We start from the raw sequence: 24,992 nt of genomic DNA on the forward strand, positions 1-24,992 counted from the left end.
CAGGGATATATATGTTATTAAATTTAGTAATGTTCATTGTTATAACTACGTTTTAAAATACTTTAGTTAAAATCGGTATTATATATATTGTTAATGGTTATAAACATGTGACTATAAAAATGTAAAAGATGTATTGTTATGTAAAAATTAAACTACTTCCAGCCATAAAGTCAGTGGTCATATCTCATGCTGTTTGTGTGATTCTTTGCAGTCCACGCCAAGCTGATCACCTTATCTCATCGCGTCTACAATCATCGGCTCTCTTAATTCACATTTTGAGGCCGGTAACATTTTGGGGGCTCGTCCGGGATTCGTTGTGTTACCAGTGAGAGGGAAGTGCGAGACAAGCGTGAGCCTGCTACAGAGCTACAAGGAGAGTTGTGAGTGTCACCTGCCTTGTGAGTGCAAGTCTTCAGATTGCAACAGAGATGGCGTCTCCTCGTCGTGCGTTGATGTGGGATATCCAGAAACAAATTCATCTGCTTAATGAAGAACAGCTGCATAGCCTCGCTATTACGCTGGAAGATGAAAGAGACGTGGACGTTCCATCAGTGACTGGTACCAACGAAATGGAACTTGTTGAATTTATTGAAGACTACTTGAGAAGTGATCAGCTGGAAAAGTTGGAAGATCAAGGTATGTCTTACCTACTCATCATCCAAGACAAGATCAATGAACTAAAACTTAACAAGGAAAGTACACCAACTGTGGACATTGCAACCGCTGCAAAAAAAAAAAAGTAGTGGGACTGCAAGGACTGAACAGGTATCGGAGGTGGTGAGATTAACTGATGTTGTTGCTTTATTGCCACGTAGAGTATTTAAAATGCATGGTGGTGTAATTTCAGATCATGGTTCGGACATGAGTTACAGTAGCGTGTGCAGACAAATTGACGAGGGTCTAACAGAAAAATTCCCTGAATCTGAAATTATACGCACAGTGTTGAGAATAATCAAACCTGGTAATTTTAAAGATATGTTGACTGACAAAGATGATCTTACTGTTGCTGAATTGAAAAGGTTTTTGAAGTCACATATGAGAGAACGAAGTGGTAATGAGTTATTTCAGGACCTTAGCAATGCTGCCCAGCAAGAAAGAGAAACAGCACAACAATTTGTTTACAGGCTAGTGGGGTTAAAACAAAAAGTTCTGTCTACATCACAACATGATAGGCGAGAGTTTAACTATGACAAAAAACTGGTGCAAGGCATATTCCTTCATACACTGTATCAGGGACTAAATGAGAAAAATTCTAATGTTAGACGAGATATCAAGCTTTACGTGTCTGATTTGACAGTAACGGATGACTTTATCATAGAGCAAGTCACCAGATCAGTTGATGAGGAAACAGAAAGGCAGAGACGCTTAAACAGTGCACCTAAACATAAACCTCTTACTGTTCATTCATCACAGACACCAGGGAATAGTGAAAAAGACACCTTGCAAAAGAGAGTTGAGGGAGATGTTAGAGCAAATCACACGGCATTAATGGAACTAACAACACAGGTCTCTGCTCTCACAAAGAACCTGGAAAAGATGATGAAGCTAACTCCTCTTGTTGGAAACCAAATGACTAAGCCACTAACCAATGTTCAAGTTCCAGATACAACTCACTGCAAGCCCAGGTGTGATGATTGCATTAAACGAGAGAGTCAGAACTGCTACCATTGTTTCTACTGTGGTTGGACAGGACACAGAGCGGTTGATTGCTTGAAGAAAAGAAGGCAGTCGGGAAACGACAGACGGTCACTGGGAAAGGGACAACCAGTGACCACCTCAAATGATCTGTCCCATGCTAAGGTAAACAGGGTATTCACCCACCGGTCAACTAGAGCACTCCCAAAAGAGAATGGATTTTTCAAACAACACGTAACACAATTAATTGGAGGAAAATGCCTACTGTCATGTCAGATGAATGGTGTACCGGTTGACATGTTGATGGATACAGGAGCTCAGGTCAGCATTGTCGGGAAGGCATGGTTAGAAAAGTTTCTACCCAGTGTCTCCATTAGGCACATACAAGATTTACTTTGTGATGACAACTTATCCATTACAGCTGCAAATGGTTCTCTCATTCCATTCATCGGGTGGATTGAAGTCTGCCTGGAATTCGAAAGTAGTGGACATGGAAACTCAGCCATTTATGTGCCAATGCTGGTGAGTGACTGCTGTAATGACAATCCAATTCTTGGGTTTAATGTTATCGAAGAATTGATCAGAGAAAACCGTGACCGACCAAACAGCACCCAAAACCTGACTATCTTGCTGAGTGAAGCTATGAAAGTAAGACAGAGTGTAGCGAATAACATTGTAAATGCTGTCAGTCAAGCAACTGACCCAGGAGAAATATTCGATAGTCGTATGGTCAAAGTGGGGAAGAAGGGACTCCAGATTAAAGGAGGCGAGCTCTGTGAAGTCAAATGCAGAATTAGAGCATGGCCGAAAGGAGGAATCATGCCATTTGAACCACTTCCCGAATATCCAGTCGAGGAAGGACTTGAACTATTTCCTTCAGTGGTAGATGTGCCAAATGGGTTCTCTAAACTGGTGAAGATACCTATACTGAACCGTGCTCAACATGACATCTACCTTCCACCCAGAACAGTATTGGGTACCATTTCTCCAGCAGCTGAGATTCTACCATTGTCTCCAAACAAAGACGATGGAAAGGGAATTGACCAGAAGAAAAGGGTGTTTCATGTAAACCAGTTGAATCAAGTGGACACTGGAAATCAGCTACCCACTAACAAATCTGTTAAGTGGCACCCACCTGTCAATTTGGAAGGTCTCTCAGAAGAAGAAGGATTTACGTGGTTCTCAATCCTGGACCAGGGTAGTGCGTATCATCAAGGCTTTGTGCATGAAGACTCCAGACATCTGACGGCTTTCAGCACCCCCTGGGGACTCCTGGAGTGGAACCGTATTCCATTTGGATTAACGAATGCCCCAGCAGCTTTTCAGAGATGCATGGAGAATGTATTAGAGGGCATCAGAGACAAATGTTGTTCTCCATACTTGGATGACGTACTTTGCTACTCCAAAACTTTTCAGGAGCATGTCAATGATATTAGGCAAGTGCTTAGTCGAATGCGTGAGCATGGTATCAAACTTAGACCGAAGAAGTGTGAACTCTTTAAACGACAGATTCGATACCTTGGACGAATGGTGTCAGAAGAAGGCATAAAAATTGACCCAAAAGATCTTGAAGCGGTATTACATTTGAAAAGGAAAGAACCAAAAACAGTGGGAGGAGTCAGATCTTTGTTAGGATTCCTGAGCTACTACAGGTCCTTCATTCAAGATTTCTCTCGACTTGCTAAACCACTGTATGAACTTTTGCAGAACACTGAGAAAGAATCTGCTACATCCATCCCCAAAAACAATCAGATGGAATCTACGAAGAAAAATGGGAACAAAGCACAAGTGTCATCTAAAACACTGATTCAATGGACACCCAAACATCAAGCTGTAGTATCCAGACTGGTGGACATGCTAACCAATCCACCAATTCTAGCATACCCTGATTTTGATTTACCCTTCGTCTTACACACTGATGCTTCCAATGAAGGCCTAGGTGCTGTACTATACCAACGACAAGGAGAAAAACTTTGTGTTATTGGGTTTGGCTCCAGAACATTGACTCCAGCAGAGCGCAATTACCATCTTCACTCTGGTAAACTTGAGTTTTTAGCTCTCAAGTGGGCAGTCTGTGACAAATTCAGAGATTACTTGTACTACGCTCCAACATTCACCGTTTACACAGACAACAACCCATTGACATATGTATTGAGTACTGCCAGACTGAATGCTGTGGGTCATCGCTGGGTTGGCGAGTTGGCTGATTTCCACTTCGATATCAAGTACAGGCCAGGTAAACAGAATGCAGACGCAGATACACTGTCACGATTTCCGGTGGAACTCACGAAGAATCTGAGTGAGTACACAGAGCTTGTACCATCTGAGGTTGTGTCAGCTATGTGGCAAGGGAGCAAAGCTGTTGACGAAGAAGAGGCATTATGGGTGGCTTCATTGACTCTTCACTCAGAAAGTGATGTGGCCGAAGAATTGCTGAAAGGACAGACAATCTGCCCAATGACTCAGGAGAATATCAGAGCATTACAACAAGACGATACCAACATTAGAGAAGTGGTCTGGCTTAAGGAGAACGACTGGATTCCAAACCACAAAGAAAAGGAGAGTATGACCAGCAAAACAAGACGTTTGATACATGAATGGAATAAACTCAGAGTCGATGAAGGAATCCTCTACCGACACTCTGGAACCCGAAAACAGCTAGTTCTACCAGAAAAGTTAAAACCATTGGTCTTAAGAAATCTTCATGATGACATGGGTCACATTGGTACTGACAAGGTAACCCACCTAGCACGTGAACGATTTTACTGGCCATTTATGCAAAAAGACATTGATGAATATGTGCTGAAGAAGTGCAGCTGCATCAAACAAAAGCGTCCAAATATCACCGAAAGAGCACCTATGGGTTCGATTACTACCAGTTCACCTTTGGAGTTAGTATCCATTGATTATCTTCACTTGGAGAAAAGCAAAGGAGGATATGAGTATATACTTGTAATAGTTGACCATTTCACACGCTTTGCACAAGCGTATCCAACTAAGAACAAATCTGGAAAAACGGCGGCAGAAAAGATCTTTCAAGATTTCATACCACGTTTTGGCTATCCAGAGAAACTCCACCATGACCAAGGAAGAGAATTTGAAAACAACTTATTTCAGACATTGCAACGATTGGCAGGGATTTCTCATTCAAGAACTACTCCATACCATCCACAGGGTAACCCAGTGGAGAGACTGAACCGTACTTTGTTACAGATGCTTCGCACCTTAGAGGAAGAGAAAAAGTCAGATTGGAAAGAACATCTTCCACATATGGTTCATGCATACAATTGCACCAGGCATGAAGCCACAGGATACTCGCCATTCTTTCTATTGTATGGAAGATCTCCTTGTTTGCCAATTGACCTAATGCTCAACCTAAATTTGGAAAAGGAATCAGAAAGTCAACCAACATTTACTCAGAAATGGGCATCTAGAATGCAAGAAGCTTACAAAATCGCATCCGAGAATAGCAAAAAATCATCTGCTAAAGGGAAGAAGTACTATGACAAAAAGATAAAAGGAGCACCTCTTCAACCGGGTGATCGGGTCTTAGTACGAAATCTCTCTGAAAGAGGAGGACCTGGTAAACTTCGTTCATACTGGGAAGAATCAGTACACAAAGTGGTAGAAAGAATCAAAGATGGGCCTGTGTACAAAATTCAGCCTGAAAGTGGTAAAAAGACTATTCGAGTACTGCACAGAAATCTTTTACTACCAGTAAATTACCTACCAATTGAAGGACACATTCCAAGAGTACCGATGAAACAAAGGCAATCAAGTAACAGAAAGGATACCAGAATGGATGTGGACCAGGAGGAGGAATATTCAGATGAAGAAAGATGGTATTATCCTTATATACCAGAGACTACAGAAAGTCATGATTGTGTTGTGTCTCAACCAAACTCTCAAAACAAACAGAAAATCCCATTAAGAGTTTCTGCTGAAGAGTTCTATCCTACAACTACCACACCCAATGTTGAACAAGAACAAAATGATGGAACAATAGTTGGCGACCAAATCTGGGCTACAGATATGGTGGGACTAGACATTGCAGAATTACCCTCATTAAGTCAAGACTTACCTGTGAACCAAGATATGCAAATGGAAAATGATGTTGATGGAGAAGACTCAACTCCTGTCAGAAGATCTACCAGACAAGCTAAGCCTAAAGAGATCTTTACATATGACACACTAGGTCAGCCAAGATACAGACCAAGTCAGGTTCACACCATACAAACTCCTACAATGCTAGCTACTCCCATGACATGCCAGGTAGTTAATGTAGCTCCTTGGTGGCAACAAGTACCTATTTGGGTTACTTAAATCACTAAATAGTGTTCAGATACCAATTGAGTTTAATGTCGGGAGCCATTAACTGAAGGAGGGGAGAGTGTGACGGACTGGGGTTTATATGGTCACAAAACAGACACCCCAAAGCAAAGTACATATTCATTTTTTTTTTATATTTCTAAACATCTCCCTTCTATTCTATTAATAACCAGTAGATGGCAGAGAAGGTACACAAACAGAGTCTATATAAGGCCACACACCATGTGACTGGAAATTAAACTACTTCCAGCCATAAAGTCAGTGGTCATATCTCATGCTGTTTGTGTGATTCTTTGCAGGTATGTACTCTAAATCGTTCCTAATCTGTATTAACCTGTGATAGAAAGATTCCTAAACATCTTGAGCAGATGCAGAAAAAGTCTCAGCAGATTTTATGCTATAGTTTTGCTGTAATTAGAAGTTTAGAACAGCATGTGTAAGAAACAAGTGAAAAGTGCATAAGAACATGAAAATACTGCATTAGTCAGAACAAATGTCTATGATAAACACTAAACCGTTCTAAATAGGTATATTTAAACCTGATTTATTGGAAATTGCATAGATTTATAGAAGCACATGTTTTCTGTTATTTAATATAAAAAAAACTATTGTATGTAAAGCTTATGTATTGCATCATACAGACATGCAATGTGCACCATCTAGTGGTTAAAAAAGAGTACTACCATGAAAATATTTGTATTAAAGCAATGCATTGCTAGTATGATTATTGCACACTTAAAATGTACCAGAGAGATAAAGATAATTATCTATAACACTGAATAACAGGGATATATATGTTATTAAATTTAGTAATGTTCATTGTTATAACTACGTTTTAAAATACTTTAGTTAAAATCGGTATTATATATATTGTTAATGGTTATAAACATGTGACTATAAAAATGTAAAAGATGTATTGTTATGTAAAAATTAAACTACTTCCAGCCATAAAGTCAGTGGTCATATCTCATGCTGTTTGTGTGATTCTTTGCAGTCCACGCCAAGCTGATCACCTTATCTCATTGCGTCTACAATCATCGGCTCTCTTAATTCACATTTTGAGGCCGGTAACAGACACACTGTGATGGAGGACATAATATGAGGGTACACTGTGATGGGGGACATAATATGAGCACACTGTGATGGGGGACATAATATGAGGGCACACTGTGATGGGGGACATAATATGAGGGCACACATTCCAGTGCACTGGAAGTCCTCCTTGGTCCCTTCCGTAAAGGATTGGCTCCACAGAGTTGCAGACATTTACGAAATGGAAAACACAAGGGCTCAAGCAGATGAAAAAGTGGAGAGTTTCCTGGGAACTTGGCAGCCATGGATGTCTTCAGGCACTCTCCGACATTCGCAGAGATTGCCTCAGGTTGAGTCGGGGCAGTACACTGCCCTGAAGGACCGATCCACATCTCTCGAAGTTACATGGTGGCGAACCCTCTGGTTCTAGGGGTTGACCCTTCATTTCTGATTTCCCCTTTCTCCTTCTATTCTTTTCACCCCTCTTTTACCCATTCGCCTTGTCTTATTTTTCTTTTTTTCTTCCCCCCCAAGGCCCCTACCCTCCCCCCTTCCCAAGCTTTTCTCTGCTATTCTCTGCCAACTATTCTTTCTGTAATGCTCTTCTGAGGCTATCTGACTCTCCTAATCTCTGTCAAACACAATGGAAACATGTTTTCTGGTTGAATCTGCCCGAGGTATTCAAATTCTGTTTGATAACTCTATTCAATAGCATTGTTATAGTATTTTTGATTCTCGTTTGAAGTGGAACTATTTGGCTGATAGCCATCATATTTTGCTACTTTGGTGCCATCTCCTGGTACGTTGTATTATGGTTCTGAAGATAATCTTTAGTTTATCTGATTGCATAACCGTGGATCACATTGTGTTTCTTGCTCCTATTGTATTATTATTTGCCTCAATAAACTCTTTAATGAAATAAATAAATAAATATGAGGGCACACTGTGATGGGGGACATAATATAAGGGCACACTGTGATGGGGGGGACATAATATGAGGGCACACTGTGATGGGGACATAATATGAGGGCACACTGTGATTGAGGACATAATATGAGGGTACACTGTGATGGGGGACATAATATGAGGGCACACTGTGATGGGGGGGACATAATATGAGGGCCCACTGTAATGGGGGACATAATATGAGGGCACAGCGTGATGGGGGGGGCGTAATATGAGGGCACACTGTGATTGAGGACATAATACGAGGGCATGCTGTGATGGAGGATATAATATGAGGGTACACTGTGATGGGAGGGACATAATATGAGGGCACGCTGTGATGGGGGACATGATATGAGGGCACACTGTGATGGGGGGACATAATATGAGGGCACGCTGTGATGGGGGGACATAATATGAGGGCACACTGTGATGGAGGACATAATATGAGGGCACACTGTGATGGGGGACATAATATGAGGACACACTGTGATGGGGGGACATAATATGAGGGCACACTGTGATGGGGGACATGATATGAGGGCACACTGTGATGGAGGGGACATAATATGAGGGCACACTGTGATGGGGGACATAATACGAGGGCAAACTGTGATGGGGGAAATAATATGAGGGCACACTGTGATGGGGGACATAATATGAGGGCACACTGTGATGGGGGACATAATATGAGGGCACACTGTGATGGGGGACATAATATGAGGTCACACTGTGATAGGGGACATAATGTGAGGGCACACTGTGATGGGGGACATAATATGAGGGCACAGCGTGATGGGGGGGGGGGGCGTAATATGAGGGCACACTGTGATTGAGGACATAATACGAGGGCATGCTGTGATGAAGGATATAATATGAGGGCACACTGTGATGGGGGACATGATATGAGGGCACACTGTGATGGAGGGACATAATATGAGGGCACGCTGTGATGGGGGGACATAATATGAGGGCACACTGTGATGGAGGACATAATATGAGGGCACGCTGTGATGGGGGATATAATATGAGGGCACAGTGTGATGGAGGACATAATATGAGGGCACACTGTGATGGGGGATATAATATGAGGGCACACTGTGATGGGGGACATAATATGAGGGCACACTGTGATGGGGGACATAATATGAGGGCACACTGTGATGGAGGACATAATATGAGGGCACACTGTGATGGGGGATATAATATGAGGGCACACTGTGATGGGGGACATAATATGAGGGCACACTGTGATGGGGGATATAATATGAGGGCACACTGTGATGGGGGACATAATATGAGGGCACGCTGTGATGGGGGACATAATATGAGGGCACACTGTGATGGAGGACATAATATGAGGGTACACTGTGATGGGGGACATAATATGAGCACACTGTGATGGGGGACATAATATGAGGGTACACTGTGATGGGGGACATAATATGAGGGCACACTGTGATGGGGGATATAATATGAGGGCACACTGTGATGGGGGACATAATATGAGGGCACACTGTGATGGGGGATATAATATGAGGGCACACTGTGATGGGGGACATAATATGAGGGCACACTGTGATGGGGGACATAATATGAGGGCACACTGTGATGGAGGACATAATATGAGGGTACACTGTGATGGGGGACATAATATGAGCACACTGTGATGGGGGACATAATATGAGGGCACACTGTGATGGAGGACATAATATGAGGGTACACTGTGATGGGGGACATAATATGAGGGCACACTGTGATGGGGGACATAATATGAGGGCACACTGTGATGGGGGACATAATATGAGGGCACACTGTGATGGGGGACATAATATGAGGGTACACTGTGATGGGGGACATAATATTAAGGCACACTGTGATGGAGGACATAATATGAGGGCACACTGTGATGGGGGACATAATATGAGGGCACACTGTGATGGAGGACATAATATGAGGGTACACTGTGATGGGGGACATAATATGAGCACACTGTGATGGGGGACATAATATGAGGGCACACCTAACAGGGGACATAATATGAGGGCACACTGTGATGGGGGACATAATATGAGGGCACACTGTGATGGGGGACATAATATGAGCACACTGTGATGGGGGACATAATATGAGGGCACACTGTGATGGGGGACATAATATGAGGGCACACATTCCAGTGCACTGGAAGTCCTCCTTGGTCCCTTCCGTAAAGGATTGGCTCCACAGAGTTGCAGACATTTACGAAATGGAAAACACAAGGGCTCAAGCAGATGAAAAAGTGGAGAGTTTCCTGGGAACTTGGCAGCCATGGATGTCTTCAGGCACTCTCCGACATTCGCAGAGATTGCCTCAGGTTGAGTCGGGGCAGTACACTGCCCTGAAGGACCGATCCACATCTCTCGAAGTTACATGGTGGCGAACCCTCTGGTTCTAGGGGTTGACCCTTCATTTCTGATTTCCCCTTTCTCCTTCTATTCTTTTCACCCCTCTTTTACCCATTCGCCTTGTCTTATTTTTCTTTTTTTCTTCCCCCCCAAGGCCCCTACCCTCCCCCCTTCCCAAGCTTTTCTCTGCTATTCTCTGCCAACTATTCTTTCTGTAATGCTCTTCTGAGGCTATCTGACTCTCCTAATCTCTGTCAAACACAATGGAAACATGTTTTCTGGTTGAATCTGCCCGAGGTATTCAAATTCTGTTTGATAACTCTATTCAATAGCATTGTTATAGTATTTTTGATTCTCGTTTGAAGTGGAACTATTTGGCTGATAGCCATCATATTTTGCTACTTTGGTGCCATCTCCTGGTACGTTGTATTATGGTTCTGAAGATAATCTTTAGTTTATCTGATTGCATAACCGTGGATCACATTGTGTTTCTTGCTCCTATTGTATTATTATTTGCCTCAATAAACTCTTTAATGAAATAAATAAATAAATATGAGGGCACACTGTGATGGGGGACATAATATAAGGGCACACTGTGATGGGGGGGACATAATATGAGGGCACACTGTGATGGGGACATAATATGAGGGCACACTGTGATTGAGGACATAATATGAGGGTACACTGTGATGGGGGACATAATATGAGGGCACACTGTGATGGGGGGGACATAATATGAGGGCCCACTGTAATGGGGGACATAATATGAGGGCACAGCGTGATGGGGGGGGCGTAATATGAGGGCACACTGTGATTGAGGACATAATACGAGGGCATGCTGTGATGGAGGATATAATATGAGGGTACACTGTGATGGGAGGGACATAATATGAGGGCACGCTGTGATGGGGGACATGATATGAGGGCACACTGTGATGGGGGGACATAATATGAGGGCACGCTGTGATGGGGGGACATAATATGAGGGCACACTGTGATGGAGGACATAATATGAGGGCACACTGTGATGGGGGACATAATATGAGGGCACACTGTGATGGGAGGACATAATATGAGGGCACACTGTGATGGGGACATAATATGAGGGCACACTGTGATTGAGGACATAATATGAGGGCACACTGTGATGGGGGACATAATATGAGGGCACACTGTGATGGGGGGACATAATATGAGGGCACACTGTGATGGGGGGACATAATATGAGGGCACACTGTGATGGGGGGACATAATATGAGGGCACACTGTGATGGGGGGACATAATATGAGGGCACACTGTGATGGGAGGACATAATATGAGGGCACACTGTGATGGGGACATAATATGAGGGCACACTGTGATTGAGGACATAATATGAGGGTACACTGTGATGGGGGACATAATATGAGGGCACACTGTGATGGGGGGATAATAATATGAGGGCACACTGTGATGGGGGGACATAATATGAGGGCACACTGTGATGGGGACATAATATGAGGGCACACTGTGATGGGGACATAATATGAGGGCACACTGTGATTGAGGACATAATATGAGGGCACACTGTGATGGGGGACATAATATGAGGGCACACTGTGATGGGGGACATAATATGAGGGCACACTGTGATGGGGGGGACATAATATGAGGGCACACTGTGATGGGGGACATAATACGAGGGCACACTGTGATGGAGGACATAATATGAGGGCACACTGTGATGGGGGACATAATATGAGGGCACACTGTGATGGGGGGGATAATAATATGAGGGCACACTGTGATGGGGGGACATAATATGAGGGCACACTATGATGGGGGGACATAATATTTAAAGCACACTGTGATGGGGGGACATAATATGAGGGCACATTGTGATGGGAGGACATAATATGAGGGCACACTGTGATGGGGGGACATAATATGAGGGCACACTGTGATGGGGGGACATAATATGAGGGCACACTGAGATGGGGGGGACATAATATGAGGGCACACTGTGATGGGGGACATAATACGAGGGCACACTGTGATGGAGGACATAATACGAGGGCACACTTTGATGGGGGACATAATATGAGGGCACACTGTGATGGGGGACATAATATGAAGGCACACTGGGATGGGGGGACATAATATTTAAAGCACACTGTGGTGGGGTGACATGATATGAGGGCACATTGTGATGGGGGACATAATAGGAGGGCACACTGTGATGGGGGGACATAATATGAGGGCACACTGTGATGGGGGGACATGATATGAGGGCACACTGTGATGGGGGACATGATATGAGGGCACACTGTGATGGGGGACATAATACGAGGGCACACTGTGATGGAGGACATAATACGAGGGCACACTGTGATAGGGGACATAATATGAGGGCACACATTGATGGGGGATACATAATACGAGGGCACACTGTGATGGGGTGACATAATACGAGGGCACACTGTGATGGGGGGACATAATATGAGGGCACACTGTGATGGGGGACATAATATGAGGGCACACTGTGATGGGGGACATAATATGAGGGCACACTGTGATGGAGGACATAATATGAGGGCACACTGTGATGGAGGACATAATATGAGGGCACACTGTGATGGGGGGACATAATATGAGGGCACACTGTGATGGGGGACATAATATGAGGGCACACTGTGATGGGGGACATAATATGAGGGCACACTGTGATGGGGGACATAATATGAGGGCACACTGTGATGGGGGACATAATATGAGGACACACTGTGATGCGGGGGACATAATATGAGGGCACACTGTGATGGGGGACATAATATGAGGGCACACTGTGATGGGGGACATAATATGAGGGCACACTGTGATGGGGGACATAATATGAGGGCACACTGTGATGGGGGGGATAATAATATGAGGACACACTGTGATGCGGGGGACATAACATGAGGACACACTGTGATGGGGGACATAATATGAGGGCACACGGTGATGGGGGACATAATATGAGGGCACACTGTGATGGGCCCCCCATCACAATGTGCCCTCATATTATGTCCCCCCCATCACAGTGTGCTTTAAATATTATGTCCCCCCATCACAGTGCGCCCTCATATTATGTCCCCCATCACAGTGTGCCCTCAAATTATTATCCCCCCCATCACAGTGTGCCCTCATATTATGTCCCACATCACAGTGTGCCCTCGTATGATGTCCTCCATCACAGTGTGCCCTCGTATGATGTCCTCCATCACAGTGTGCCCTCGTATTATGTCCCCCATCACAGTGTGCCCTCGTATTATGTCCTCCATCACAGTGTGCCCTCATATTATGTCCCCCATCACATTTACTTCACCACATGTTGCCATATTTACTACTGGCAACTGGAGCTGAGCCCTCAGAGTATCCAGGAGAGTAAGAGAAAACAAACCACCCTCTGTCCAGAAATTATGTCCCCCCATCACAGTGTGTCCAGAAATTATGTCCCCCCACCACAGTGTGTCCAGAAATGATGTCCCCCCATCACAGTGTGTCCAGAAATTATGTCCCCCCATCACAGTGTGTCCAGAAATTATGTCCCCCCACCACAGTGTGTCCTGAAATTATGTCCCCCATCACAATGTGCCCTCATATTATGTCCCCCATCACAGTGTGCCCTCATATAATTATCCCCCCCATCACAGTGTGCCCTCATATTATGTCCCCCCATCACAGTGTGTCCTGAAATTATGTCCCCCATCACAATGTGCCCTCATATTATGTCCCCCATCACAGTGTGCCCTCATATAATTATCCCCCCCATCACAGTGTGCCCTCATATTATGTCCCCCCATCACAGTGTGTCCAGAAATTATGTTCCCCCATCACAGTGTGTCCAGAAATTATGTCCCCCCCACCACAGTGTGTCCAGAAATTTTGTCCCCATTACAGTGCGTCCAGAAATTATGTCCCCCCATCACAGTGTGTCCAGAAATTATGTCCCCCCACCACAGTGTGTCCAGAAATTATGTCCCCCCATCGCAGTGTGTCCAGAAATTATGTCCCCCCCATCGCAGTGTGTCCAGAAATTATGTCCCCCCACCACAGTGTGTCCAGAAATTATGTCCCCCCATCGCAGTGTGTCCAGAAATTATGTCCCCCCATCGCAGTGTGTCCAGAAATTATGTCCCCCCACCACAGTGTGTCCAGAAATGATGTCCCCCCATCACAGTGTGTCCTGAAATGATGTCCCCCCATCACAGTGTCCTGAAATTATGTCCCCCATCACAGTGTGTCCTGAAACTATGTCCCCCATCACAATGTGCCCTCATATTATGTCCCCCATCACAGTGTGCCCTTGTATTATGTCCCCCATCACAGTGTGCCCTCGTATTATGTCCCCCATCACAGTGTGCCCTCATATTATGTCCCCCGCATCACAGTGTGTCCTCATATTATGCCCCCCCATCACAGCCCTCATATTATGTCCCCTCATCACACAGCCCTCATATTATGTCCCCCATCACAGTGTGCCCTCATATTATGTCCCCCCATCACAGTGTGTCCTCATATTATCTCCCCTCCATCAGAGTGTGCCCTCATATTATGTCCCCCCATCACAGTGTGTCCTCATATTATGTCCCCCCATCACAGTGTGTCCTCATATTATGTCCCCCCATCACAGTGTGCCCTCGCATTATGTCCCCCACCACAATGTGCCCTCATATTATGTCCCCCCCATCACAGTGTGCCCTCATATTATGTCTCCCCATCACAGTGTGCCCTCATATTATGTCCCCCATCACAGTGTGCACTCATATTATGTGCCCTCATATTATGTCCCCCATCACAGTGTGCCCTCATATTATGTCCCCCCATCACAGTGTGCCCTCATATTATGTCCCCTGTTAGGTGTGACCTCAACAAGTCACCTATTTGTCAGGTTATGTTACCGTTTCCCAATTGTTAGTTAGAGTTCTTATCTAAGCAAAGAGACACGGAGGTATTATTCAGTATTTCTGCTCAGAAGTCCGTTCTTAACTCTGACTGTCTCTGACTGACTCTGACTCTGAGGCTTCTTTATTACATCTTTTATAGACAGAAAAGGGCAAACATCAGCAAATGTAAAAAAACAACATTTTTGCAAAGGAAAGACAATTCTCCGGGTGTTATCAGCTGATAAGACAATCTTCTGGGCGTAGACTGCTTTTTAGGGCTGATGCGGCCTCTCCTTATGCGTACGTGACTAAAGATGACGAGTCCTTATTTTACAGAGAAGGATAGAGAAAGACAATTATTTAGAAAGACATACTGTCAACCATTTTGTTTTGACACCCCTTAATCCTTACATTTCCCCCTTTGACATCACCCCTCCCTCTTGCCCTGGGTCCACCTGAACAAGTTCTAGTCAGCCTATATCCAGAGTACTCTCCCTGACCGCGAGTTGTCAGAGGGGTATACACCCATCCCCCTGGACAGTACCAACATCTAAAATTCAGGAAGAGTGGCTTTTCTGACAGATGGGTGATGTCAAGAAACTAAATCTACCTATCTTCACAAAAGTTCCATCTTTTCCGCATCATTTACCTTGGCTTTCTTGCAAAAGCACATGAGCAGTTTAAAGCATGCATAAAAGAAAAATACGAATAAGAGCACCACTATAATCGTCATTGCTGCCTTCTTAACCCAAGAGAATAACCCTGAGAAACTAAAAGTTCCACCAAACGGATCCCAGTCGCGACCAATATTTCGGGCCTTCTCTTGTAAATTCTTTACTTCCGTACGGTGTTGTGCAATGATGTCATAATAGTCAGGTACCTCAATGCTGGTGTTATGTATCCAAGTACAGCACTCATAGTCCTCAGTAGTCTCACAGAGTCCTGTCAGTGCTGCACTCATACTTTCAATTGCTAATTCATGTAATTCTAATTGTTGTCTGATGGCTCTGGTCTCTAGATTTAACTTAGTAATGTCATCAGAGTTTTTCTCCAAAACATCATTAATAATTCCTGTATAGTTATTTAGTCGTTTCATTAAGTCTATACCCCATCCTGTCCAGGACGGGAACCAAGCCCATGCCATGTCCTTCTTCAGGAATATTTCTCTTTTACTACGATACCTGAGGGGATATCTAGGGTGCATGCTAGCTTCTAATAGGTGATCACCTCGTTCATCACCTACTACTCCCATTACTGGTACTAAACTTGCGAGGTAGCACCATCCCTGAGCTCTTCTAGGTATCCAAGTATAACATTTATCCTCACAACAGATGTATATATTGTTTCCTAGAGCTACTGATCTTGAACTGATATCATTTCTATAACGAGAGGTGTATCCATAGAGGGATAAGTTGGATACTAACCACCTAACATTATTATCCACAATGTTAGTGAGGAAGTCAGATAATGTCTGGTGTGTGCTGGAATTACTGGGATAGAAGCTTCCATTTAATAGGACAATGGACAAATTAAACTTGCTGTCTTGGCATTCTCCATTTCCTCCCGTTGTGTTCCCTAAGCTGAAACACCAATCAGGGAAAAAGGCGAGACCATTTGACTTAAACATTACTGTCTCGCTGGTATTTGTTCTAATTATGTTAATGCTACTGTTAGCAAGATCAGTATAGTTTATAGGAACTGCCATCAGTGGTATACTTGCTGTGCTGGGGTGTAATTTGCTACAAATCCAACATTTCTCATATCCTGACTTCTGGGCATAAACATATTTAAACTTCAGTAATAACATTTTTTTAGAAAATCCTTCATCCTTGTGTATTTTATTCTGTGAGGTAACCAAACTATTAGCCAGAATTACTGAAACAATAAAAAGATACATGTTGTCATTTGCCAACTGGCTCCTTTTTACAATGAGAAGCGTGGATCCAGGTAGGTTTCCCTTCCAATTTCACTGAGGTTGCTGTAATCAATAGCACCTGGAAAGGACCTTCAAACATTGGTTCCAGTGTCTTTCTGGTATGTTTCTTTACATACACATAGTCTCCTGGTTGTAGATCGTGAGTACCTGTGACAGAATTAGGGTCTGGAAGAGAAGAATACACACTCTTGTGGATTTTAGTCAGACGCTGTTGCAACTGTATTACATACGTAGTTAAACTATCACATTGTAATTGCATACTTTGAGGAAAATATAAACCTAATCTAGGTGCACTTCCAAACAGTATTTCATATGGGGATAACCCTGTTTTTCCTGTTGGGGTGTACCTAATAGAGAACAAAGCTAAAGCTAGGCACTCAGGCCATGGTTTGTTCAACTCCTGCATAGCTTTTTGTATTTTCAGCTTGATTGTACCATTTACTCTTTCTACTGATCCTGAACTCTGTGGATGGTAAGGAGTATGAAAACTTTGTTGAACCCCTAACATTGCCATCACATTTTGCATTATTTCTCCCGTGAAATGTGTCCCCCTATCTGATTCTATTGTTTCTGGGAGACCAAACCTAGGTATCAGCTCAGTAATCAGTTTCTTGGCGGTGGCTTTTGCCGTAGCTGATTTCACAAGATAACTTTCGGACCAGCCTGAAAATAGGCAGATGCACACGAGAACAAATTCAAAGGGGCCGCTCTTAGGCATTTGTATGTAGTCAATCTGCAGTCTCTGAAAGGGATATTGGGCCCGGACCTGATGTTTACGTGGGGTTTTCACTCTCTGTCCTGGGTTATTAATCAGACAGATTTGGCATGCAGCACAGTAGTTCCTTGCAGTACTACTGAATCCAGGGGCTAGCCATCCTTGGCTTACAATCCTATACATAGAATTGGAGCTGACATGAGTGGGTAAGTGAACAGCCGCTGCCATTGCGGGGTATAGAGAAGCGGGTAGACATATTTTGTCTCCTTCTCTCCATACATTGTCAAGGCCTGGTGCAGCTCCCTCCTTAACCCAACGGTCCTTCTCAATAGCCCCTGCTTGTTCCTGTAGTTCCATTAGCTGCTGCCATGTGGTTTCGGGCATACTCACCTGTACCGTGGCTAAGGTCTCAGGGCTTACTTCCCCTAGAGCTGCCTTCTTTGCAGTTAAATCTGCAAATGCGTTTCCTTTTGCCTCAGTTGTTTTTGCGCTCGTGTGTGCCGCTATCTTCATGATGGCTACTCTTATAACCTTTTGAAGATTGTTCAGGACTCTTTTGATTCCTTCACCATGTTTAACAGGTGTGCCTGCTGCTGTAAGGTAACCTCTAGCTTTCCATATGTGGCCATAATCATGTGCCACACCGTAGGCGTATGCGGAATCAGTGTAAATGTTCCCTTCTTGTCCCTCCAAGTGTTCTAGGGCTTTCTCTAGAGCGGTTAGTTCCGCTTCTTGTGCCGACATGTGTGCTGGTAGTGACTTTTCCTCAATTACCTGTGTGTCCGTTACCACAGCATAACCTGTGTGATATTTACCTTTGTCATCGGCAAATCTACTACCATCTATGTACAGTGTGTGTTCTGCATTTGCAATGGGTATGTCTGTGACATGTGGGAACCCCGTGGTTTCTTGTTCCATAAGTTGAAAACAATCGTGTTCATCAGATGTTATGTCCTGAAACGAAAGTGTGTCAGAATCCTGAGTATCTTGTGCTGTGTCTACACCATTATCATCATTACTCCCCCCTGTCAAATCTGTCTGTAATGGTAAAAGCTGTGCTAAGTTAAAAGAAGTGCATCGCTGAAAGGTAACATTGGGGGGTAGGAGCAAAGTGCATTGTAGACGCAGCTGCCTTGCCATTGATATGTGTTTTGGTTGGACCTGTGATAAGATGGCGTGTATGTCATGTGTGGTATGTACCACTACAGGATTGTCTAAGACAATTTCTGAGGATTTGTCAATGATAATTGACACTGCTGCAACTGCTCGTACACAGGACGGTGATCCTCTAGAGACAGGATCGAGAGCCGCCGAGAAGTATGCTACCGGCCTTTGTTTGATGTGTTGTTGTGTCAACACCCCTGTTGCGTGTCCCGTGATTTCAGCAATGTACAAATGAAATGTTTTGGTATAATCAGGGATCCCGATCGCAGGTGCCGAAATTAGTAACCTTTTTAAGGTGCTAAAAGATTCATGACCTGCTTCTGTGAGTACATAGGGTACTATTTTCAAGCAATCATATAATGGCTGCATCAGAGAACTGGCATGTGGTATCCATTGTCTACAATATGACACCATTCCCAGAAACATACGAAGTTGCTTAAAGTTGCGTGGGATATTCATTTGTCTTATGGCCTGGACTCGGTCTTCAGTGAGGTGTCGAGTACCCTGGGATATACAGTGGCCCAAAAAGACAACCTTTTTCTGACATACCTGTAACTTAGTTCTATTCACCTTGCACCCTTTTTCAGCCAGGAATTGTAACAATGATAGAGTGGCTTTTAAACAAGTATCGTTATCTGGACAACATAACAATAGGTCATCTACATATTGCAACAATACACAAGTGTCAGGCGGTAGCCATTCTCCTAACACTGTCTGCAGGGCTTGTGAGTATAGAGTTGGCGAATGCGCCATTCCTTGAGGTAGGCGTGTCCAGGTTAGCTGACGGTTTCGAAGGCGGAACGCGAACCATGGTTGACATTCCTCCGCCAGGGGTACAGAAAAGAAAGCATTTGCCAAGTCTACAACTGTAAATGAGGAGCTATCTGATGGTATTTCTGACAGTAAGGTATGCGGGTTCGGTACTAATGGCGTTATTGGGGCCAATATTTTGTTTATTGCCCTTAAGTCCTGTACCATCCTATACCTTATTGGGCCATCCCCCAATGTCTTTTTCTTAACTGGATACAATGGGGTATTGGCTGGTAAATGTATTTCTTTTAATGCTCCACTTTTAAGTAGAGCCTCCACTTGTAGTTCTATAGCTGCTTCCTGGGGCGCACTGAGTGGGTACTGTTTCTGCTGAGGGAGAACTGCTCCTGGAATCAGCTGTAGAGTAACCGGGGGTATGGGCAGAAGCCCAACGTCTGCTGGATGTGTTTCCCATAACCCTTCCGGAAGGCTAGACAGAATTTGGTCTATTTCCGGTGAGGGCGTATTGGACGGTTCTGGTTCTTCTTCCAAGCATTGTATTTTACTACAGATTTCTATACCCTCTGGGTCATCTCCTATTGCTAGGGTGACCATGCCATCTGGGTGATAAGTAATGTTCGCTCCTATTTTCTGAAGAATGTCTGCTCCTAATAAATTAGTGGGAGCTCCTCTGGAAATCAAAAAGCGTGACAAAAACATGTGATTTCCTATCTTTACTTTTAAAGGTTTAGTCAGCGGGGCATCAGTCAGGAGTCCGTCGTAACCACTTATGGGTATGGTGTCACGGGACATCATGTGTGGAGGGACTACTGAATCAGACAACAGACTGCGTGACGCTCCTGTGTCAACCAAACAAGGAATATGTTTACCTTCCACCTTCATCAACATGTGGAGCATTTTGTTCTCTGATTCAGCTAGGACCGGGGCAAGTCATGCGGTCGGATCGTCCCTATCATTGGTACGCCTCTGTCTGTAGTCCCTCGTCAGAGGCGGCTCTTTAATTAGGCAAATTAGGCGATTGCCTTAGGCCTCGCCCACAGGAAGGGCCTCGCCATCGAGCGATTGCCTAATTTGTCTCTGAGGTGTTGTGCTGCACTGTCTGCTGCTGTGTGGAGTGTCTCTCAAACGGCGGGGTGAGCGAGCGGCGGGCGCGCTGCACACAGCTGCAGACAGAGTGAGCTCCGCGGCGGTGGATGAGGGGGGTGATAAGAGTATGTCCGACTGTCTAATATGCATGGCTTAGGCTGCCTGTGTGTCCAATAGCAGCAGCGCTGTCCTCCGAGTCCTAGCCCTTCCTTCCCCTAACGGCGGCCCCATTGCATGCCGGGAATTGTAGTTCTCCCACAGAGCACAGGCACATAGACTTTAACATGGCCGTCTGGTGCCTGTGCTCTGCAGAGACTACAACTCCCAGATTGCACTGCAGGGCAGAGCTAGAACATCATGTGTTGCTTCTCCAACTGAGTCCTGCTGCCTTTACCAATTTGTCACCAAGGCGAGGAGCAGGATCATCAGGTACAGTTTATATATAGGTTTTTCATATATATATATATATATATATATATATATATATATATATATATATATATATATATATATGAAAAACCTAACAACAATGCACCCCCACCAAATCTAAGAGTCCAAAGGCCATATTAACTCTGCATTGACAAGACAGTTTTATTTTCACACATTCTAAAAATAACTTTTCATCTGCTTTACTGAGGATGCTTTACAGTGGCTGTGTTTGATGGCATGGTGGCTGCAATTGATGGCACAGTGGCTGGGTTTAATGGCACAGTGGCTGCAATTATTGAGCACAGTGGCTGCGTTTGATGGCACAGTGGCTGCATTTGATGGGCACGGTGGCTGTGTTTGATGGCACAGTGGCTGCGTTTGATGGCACAGTGGCTGAGTTTGATGGGCACAGTGGCTGCGTTTGATGGCACAGTGGCTGCGTTTGATGGGCACAGTGGCTGCGTTTGCTGGCACAGTGGCTGCATTTGATGGCGCAGTGACTGCATTTGATGGGCACAGTGGCTGAGTTTGATGGCACGGTGGCTGCAATTGATGGCACAGTGGCTGCATTTGATGGGCACAGTGGCTGAGTTTGATGACACGGTGGCTGCATTTGATGGGCACGGTGGCTGTGTTTGATGGCACAGTGGCTGCAATTGATGGGCACAGTGGCTGCGTTTGATGGCACAGTGGCGGCGTTTGATGGCACAGTGGCTGCGTTTGATGGCGCAATGACTGCATTTGATGGGTACAGTGGCTGAGTTTGATGGCACGGTGGCTGCAATTGATGGGCACAGTGGCTGAGTTTGATGGCACGGTGGCTGCAATTGATGGGCACAGTGGCTGAGTTTGATGGCACGGTGGCTGCAATTGATGGGCACGGTGGCTGCAATTGATGGGCACAGTGGCTGCATTTGATGGGCACGGTGGCTGTGTTTGATGGCACAGTGGCTGCGTTTGATGGCACAGTGGCTGCATTTGATGGCACAGTGGCTGCGTTTGATGGGCACAGTGGCTACGTTTGATGGCGCAGTGACTGCATTTGATGGGCACAGTGGCTGAGTTTGATGGCACGGTGGCTGCAATTGATGGCGCAGTGGCTGCATTTGATGGGCACGGTGGCTGCATTTGATGGGCACAGTGGCTGAGTTTGATGGCACAGTGGCTGCAATTGATGGGCACAGTGGCTGTGTTTGATGGCACGGTGGCTGCTTTTGTTGGCACGGTGGCTGCGTTTGATGTCGCAGTGGCTGCGTTTGATGGGCACAGTGGCTGCGTTTGATGGGCACAGTGGCTGCGTTTGATGGCACAGTGGCTGTGTTTGATGGCGCAGTGGCTGCAATTGATGGGCACAGTGGCTGCGTTTGAGGGCACAGTGGCTGCGTTTGAGGGCACAGTGGCTGCGTTTGAGGGCACAGTGGCTGCGTTTGATGGCACAGTGGCTGCGTTTGATGGCGCAGTGGCTGCATTTGATGGGCACAGTGGCTGAGTTTGATGGCATGGTGGTTGCAATTGATGGTGCAGTGGCTGCATTTGATGGGCACAGTGGCTGAGTTTGATGGCACAGTGGCTGCAATTGATGGGCACAGTGGCTGTGTTTGATGGCACGGTGGCTGCTTTTGTTGGCACGGTGGCTGCGTTTGATGTCGCAGTGGCTGCGTTTGATGGGCACAGTGGCTGCGTTTGATGGCACAGTGGATGCGTTTGATGGCACAGTGGCTGTGTTTGATGGCGCAGTGGCTGCATTTGATGGGCACAGTGGCTGCAATTGATGAGCACAGTGGCTGCGTTTGAGGGCACAGTCGCTGCGTTTGAGGGCACAGTGGCTGCGTTTGAGGGCACAGTGGCTGCGTTTGATGGCACAGTGGTTGCGTTTGATGGCACAGTGGCTGCGTTTGATGGCGCAGTGGCTGCATTTGATGGGCACAGTGGCTGAGTTTGATGGGCACAGTGGCTGCAATTGATGGGCACAGTGGCTGCGTTTTGGCACAGTGGCTGCGTTTGAGGGCACAGTGGCTGCGTTTGATGACACAGTGGCTGTGTTTGATGACACAGTGGCTGCGATTACTGGCACGGTGGCTGCTTTTGATGGCACAGTGGCTCCTGTATCATTGTCCGCCCACAGTCTCTGACCATTTCCTGTATCATTATCTGCGCACAGTATCTGACCATCTCCTGCATCTTTGTGGCATGATTGTCTGTCAGCACCCTGTCAGTGGCTCCAACTTTTCATACCGTGTTAGCCAGGTAAGAGTTTGCTTGTTATTACCATAATAAAACCGTCTCCTGTATCATTGTCTCTGCAAGTCTCTGACCGTCTCCTGTATCCTTGTCCACACACAGTCTCTGACCGTCTCCTGTATCCTTGTCCACACACAGTCTCTGACCGTCTCCTGTATCATTGTCCACACACAGTCTCTGACCGTCTCCTGTATCATTGTCCACACACAGTCTCTGACCGTCTCCTGTATCATTGTCCACACACAGTCTCTGACCGTCTCCTGTATCATTGTCCACACACAGTCTCTGGCCATCTCCTTATTCATTGTCCACACACAGTCTCTGACCATCTCCTGATTCATTGTCCACACACAGTCTCTGACCATCTCCTGTATAATTTTCCGCAGTCTATGACCATCTCCTGCATGATTGTCTGTCAGCACCCTGTCAGTGGCTCCAACGTTTGATACCATGTTAGCCAGGTAAGAGTTTGCTTGTCATTACCATAATAAAACCATCTCCTGTATCATTGTCCACAGTCTCTGACCCTTGCCTGTATCATTGTCTGCACAGTCTCTGACCGTCTCCTGTATAATTGTCTGCATAGACTCTGACCATCTCCTGTATCATTGTCCACACACAGTCTCTGACCATCTCCTGTATCATTGTCCACACACAGTCTCTGACCATCTCCTGTATCATTGTCCACACACAGTCTCTGACCATCTCCTGTATTATTGCCCGTACACAGTCTCTGACCATCTCTTGTATCATGGATGTGAGGTCGGTGACTGTCCTTTAGCTGGATTGGACTGTCTCTTAGCTGGGCTGTCTCTTATCTGGGACTGTCCCTTAGCTGGATTGGATGGGTCGGACTATGTCTATCAGCTGGGTTGGACTATGACTATATCCCTCAGCTGGGACTGCTCCTTAGCTGGATTGGACTTGTTGCATTAAACAGGTTATGTTTTAGAATATGTTGTAAAATTACTTTTTTTTTTGTTTTATACTTTGTTGACAAATTAATTTCACATTTATGAGACAGCACAAAGGATAATGAGTAGGCAGCTGCACAATTTGATCTATATCTGTGTGCGTGTAACATATATACCCACCCACCCTATGTTTAATGATATTTGATTAAAGAATAATTGGCTAGAGAAATTTATAGAAACGGTGAATTCATAGTTCATAGGAATTAAGTTAATATATGCATTCATACAGTTAATTTTTATCATTTTTATAATATTTTTCCCATTATGGGCGTGAGTGGGGCCTCATGTCTAAGTTTTGCCTAAGGCCTCAGAAAGTCTAGAGCCGCCTCTGTCCCTCGTGTCTCTGTCCGTGTTTCCTTCCTGTTCGTCTTTTATCCTTTTCCTACAGTCTCTTTTTATATGTCCCACCTTGTTGCAGTAATAACAGGTAAGAGGTTTACGGG

The 24,992-nt window shown here is 45.1% G+C and overlaps 1 protein-coding gene across 1 annotated transcript in view; it reads left to right on the forward strand.

Annotated features, from left to right (window-relative positions):
• The first annotated feature begins 392 nt into the window (after window positions 1-392).
• The window catches only part of LOC143997897 (uncharacterized), a 31,184-nt gene continuing 6,584 nt past the window's right edge, over window positions 393-24,992 (forward strand). Inside the window, exon 1 of the mRNA XM_077493720.1 lies at window positions 393-2,547. Coding sequence (XP_077349846.1) covers window positions 826-2,547 — 1,722 coding nt within the window. The 5' untranslated portion in view covers window positions 393-825. The remainder of the gene's footprint in view (window positions 2,548-24,992) is intronic.

This window comes from Lithobates pipiens, unplaced genomic scaffold (genome assembly GCF_037356315.1).
Source record: "Lithobates pipiens isolate NorthernLeopardFrog02 unplaced genomic scaffold, aLitPip1_a1.2 Scaffold_19, whole genome shotgun sequence".
Classification (NCBI taxonomy): domain Eukaryota; kingdom Metazoa; phylum Chordata; class Amphibia; order Anura; family Ranidae; genus Lithobates; species Lithobates pipiens.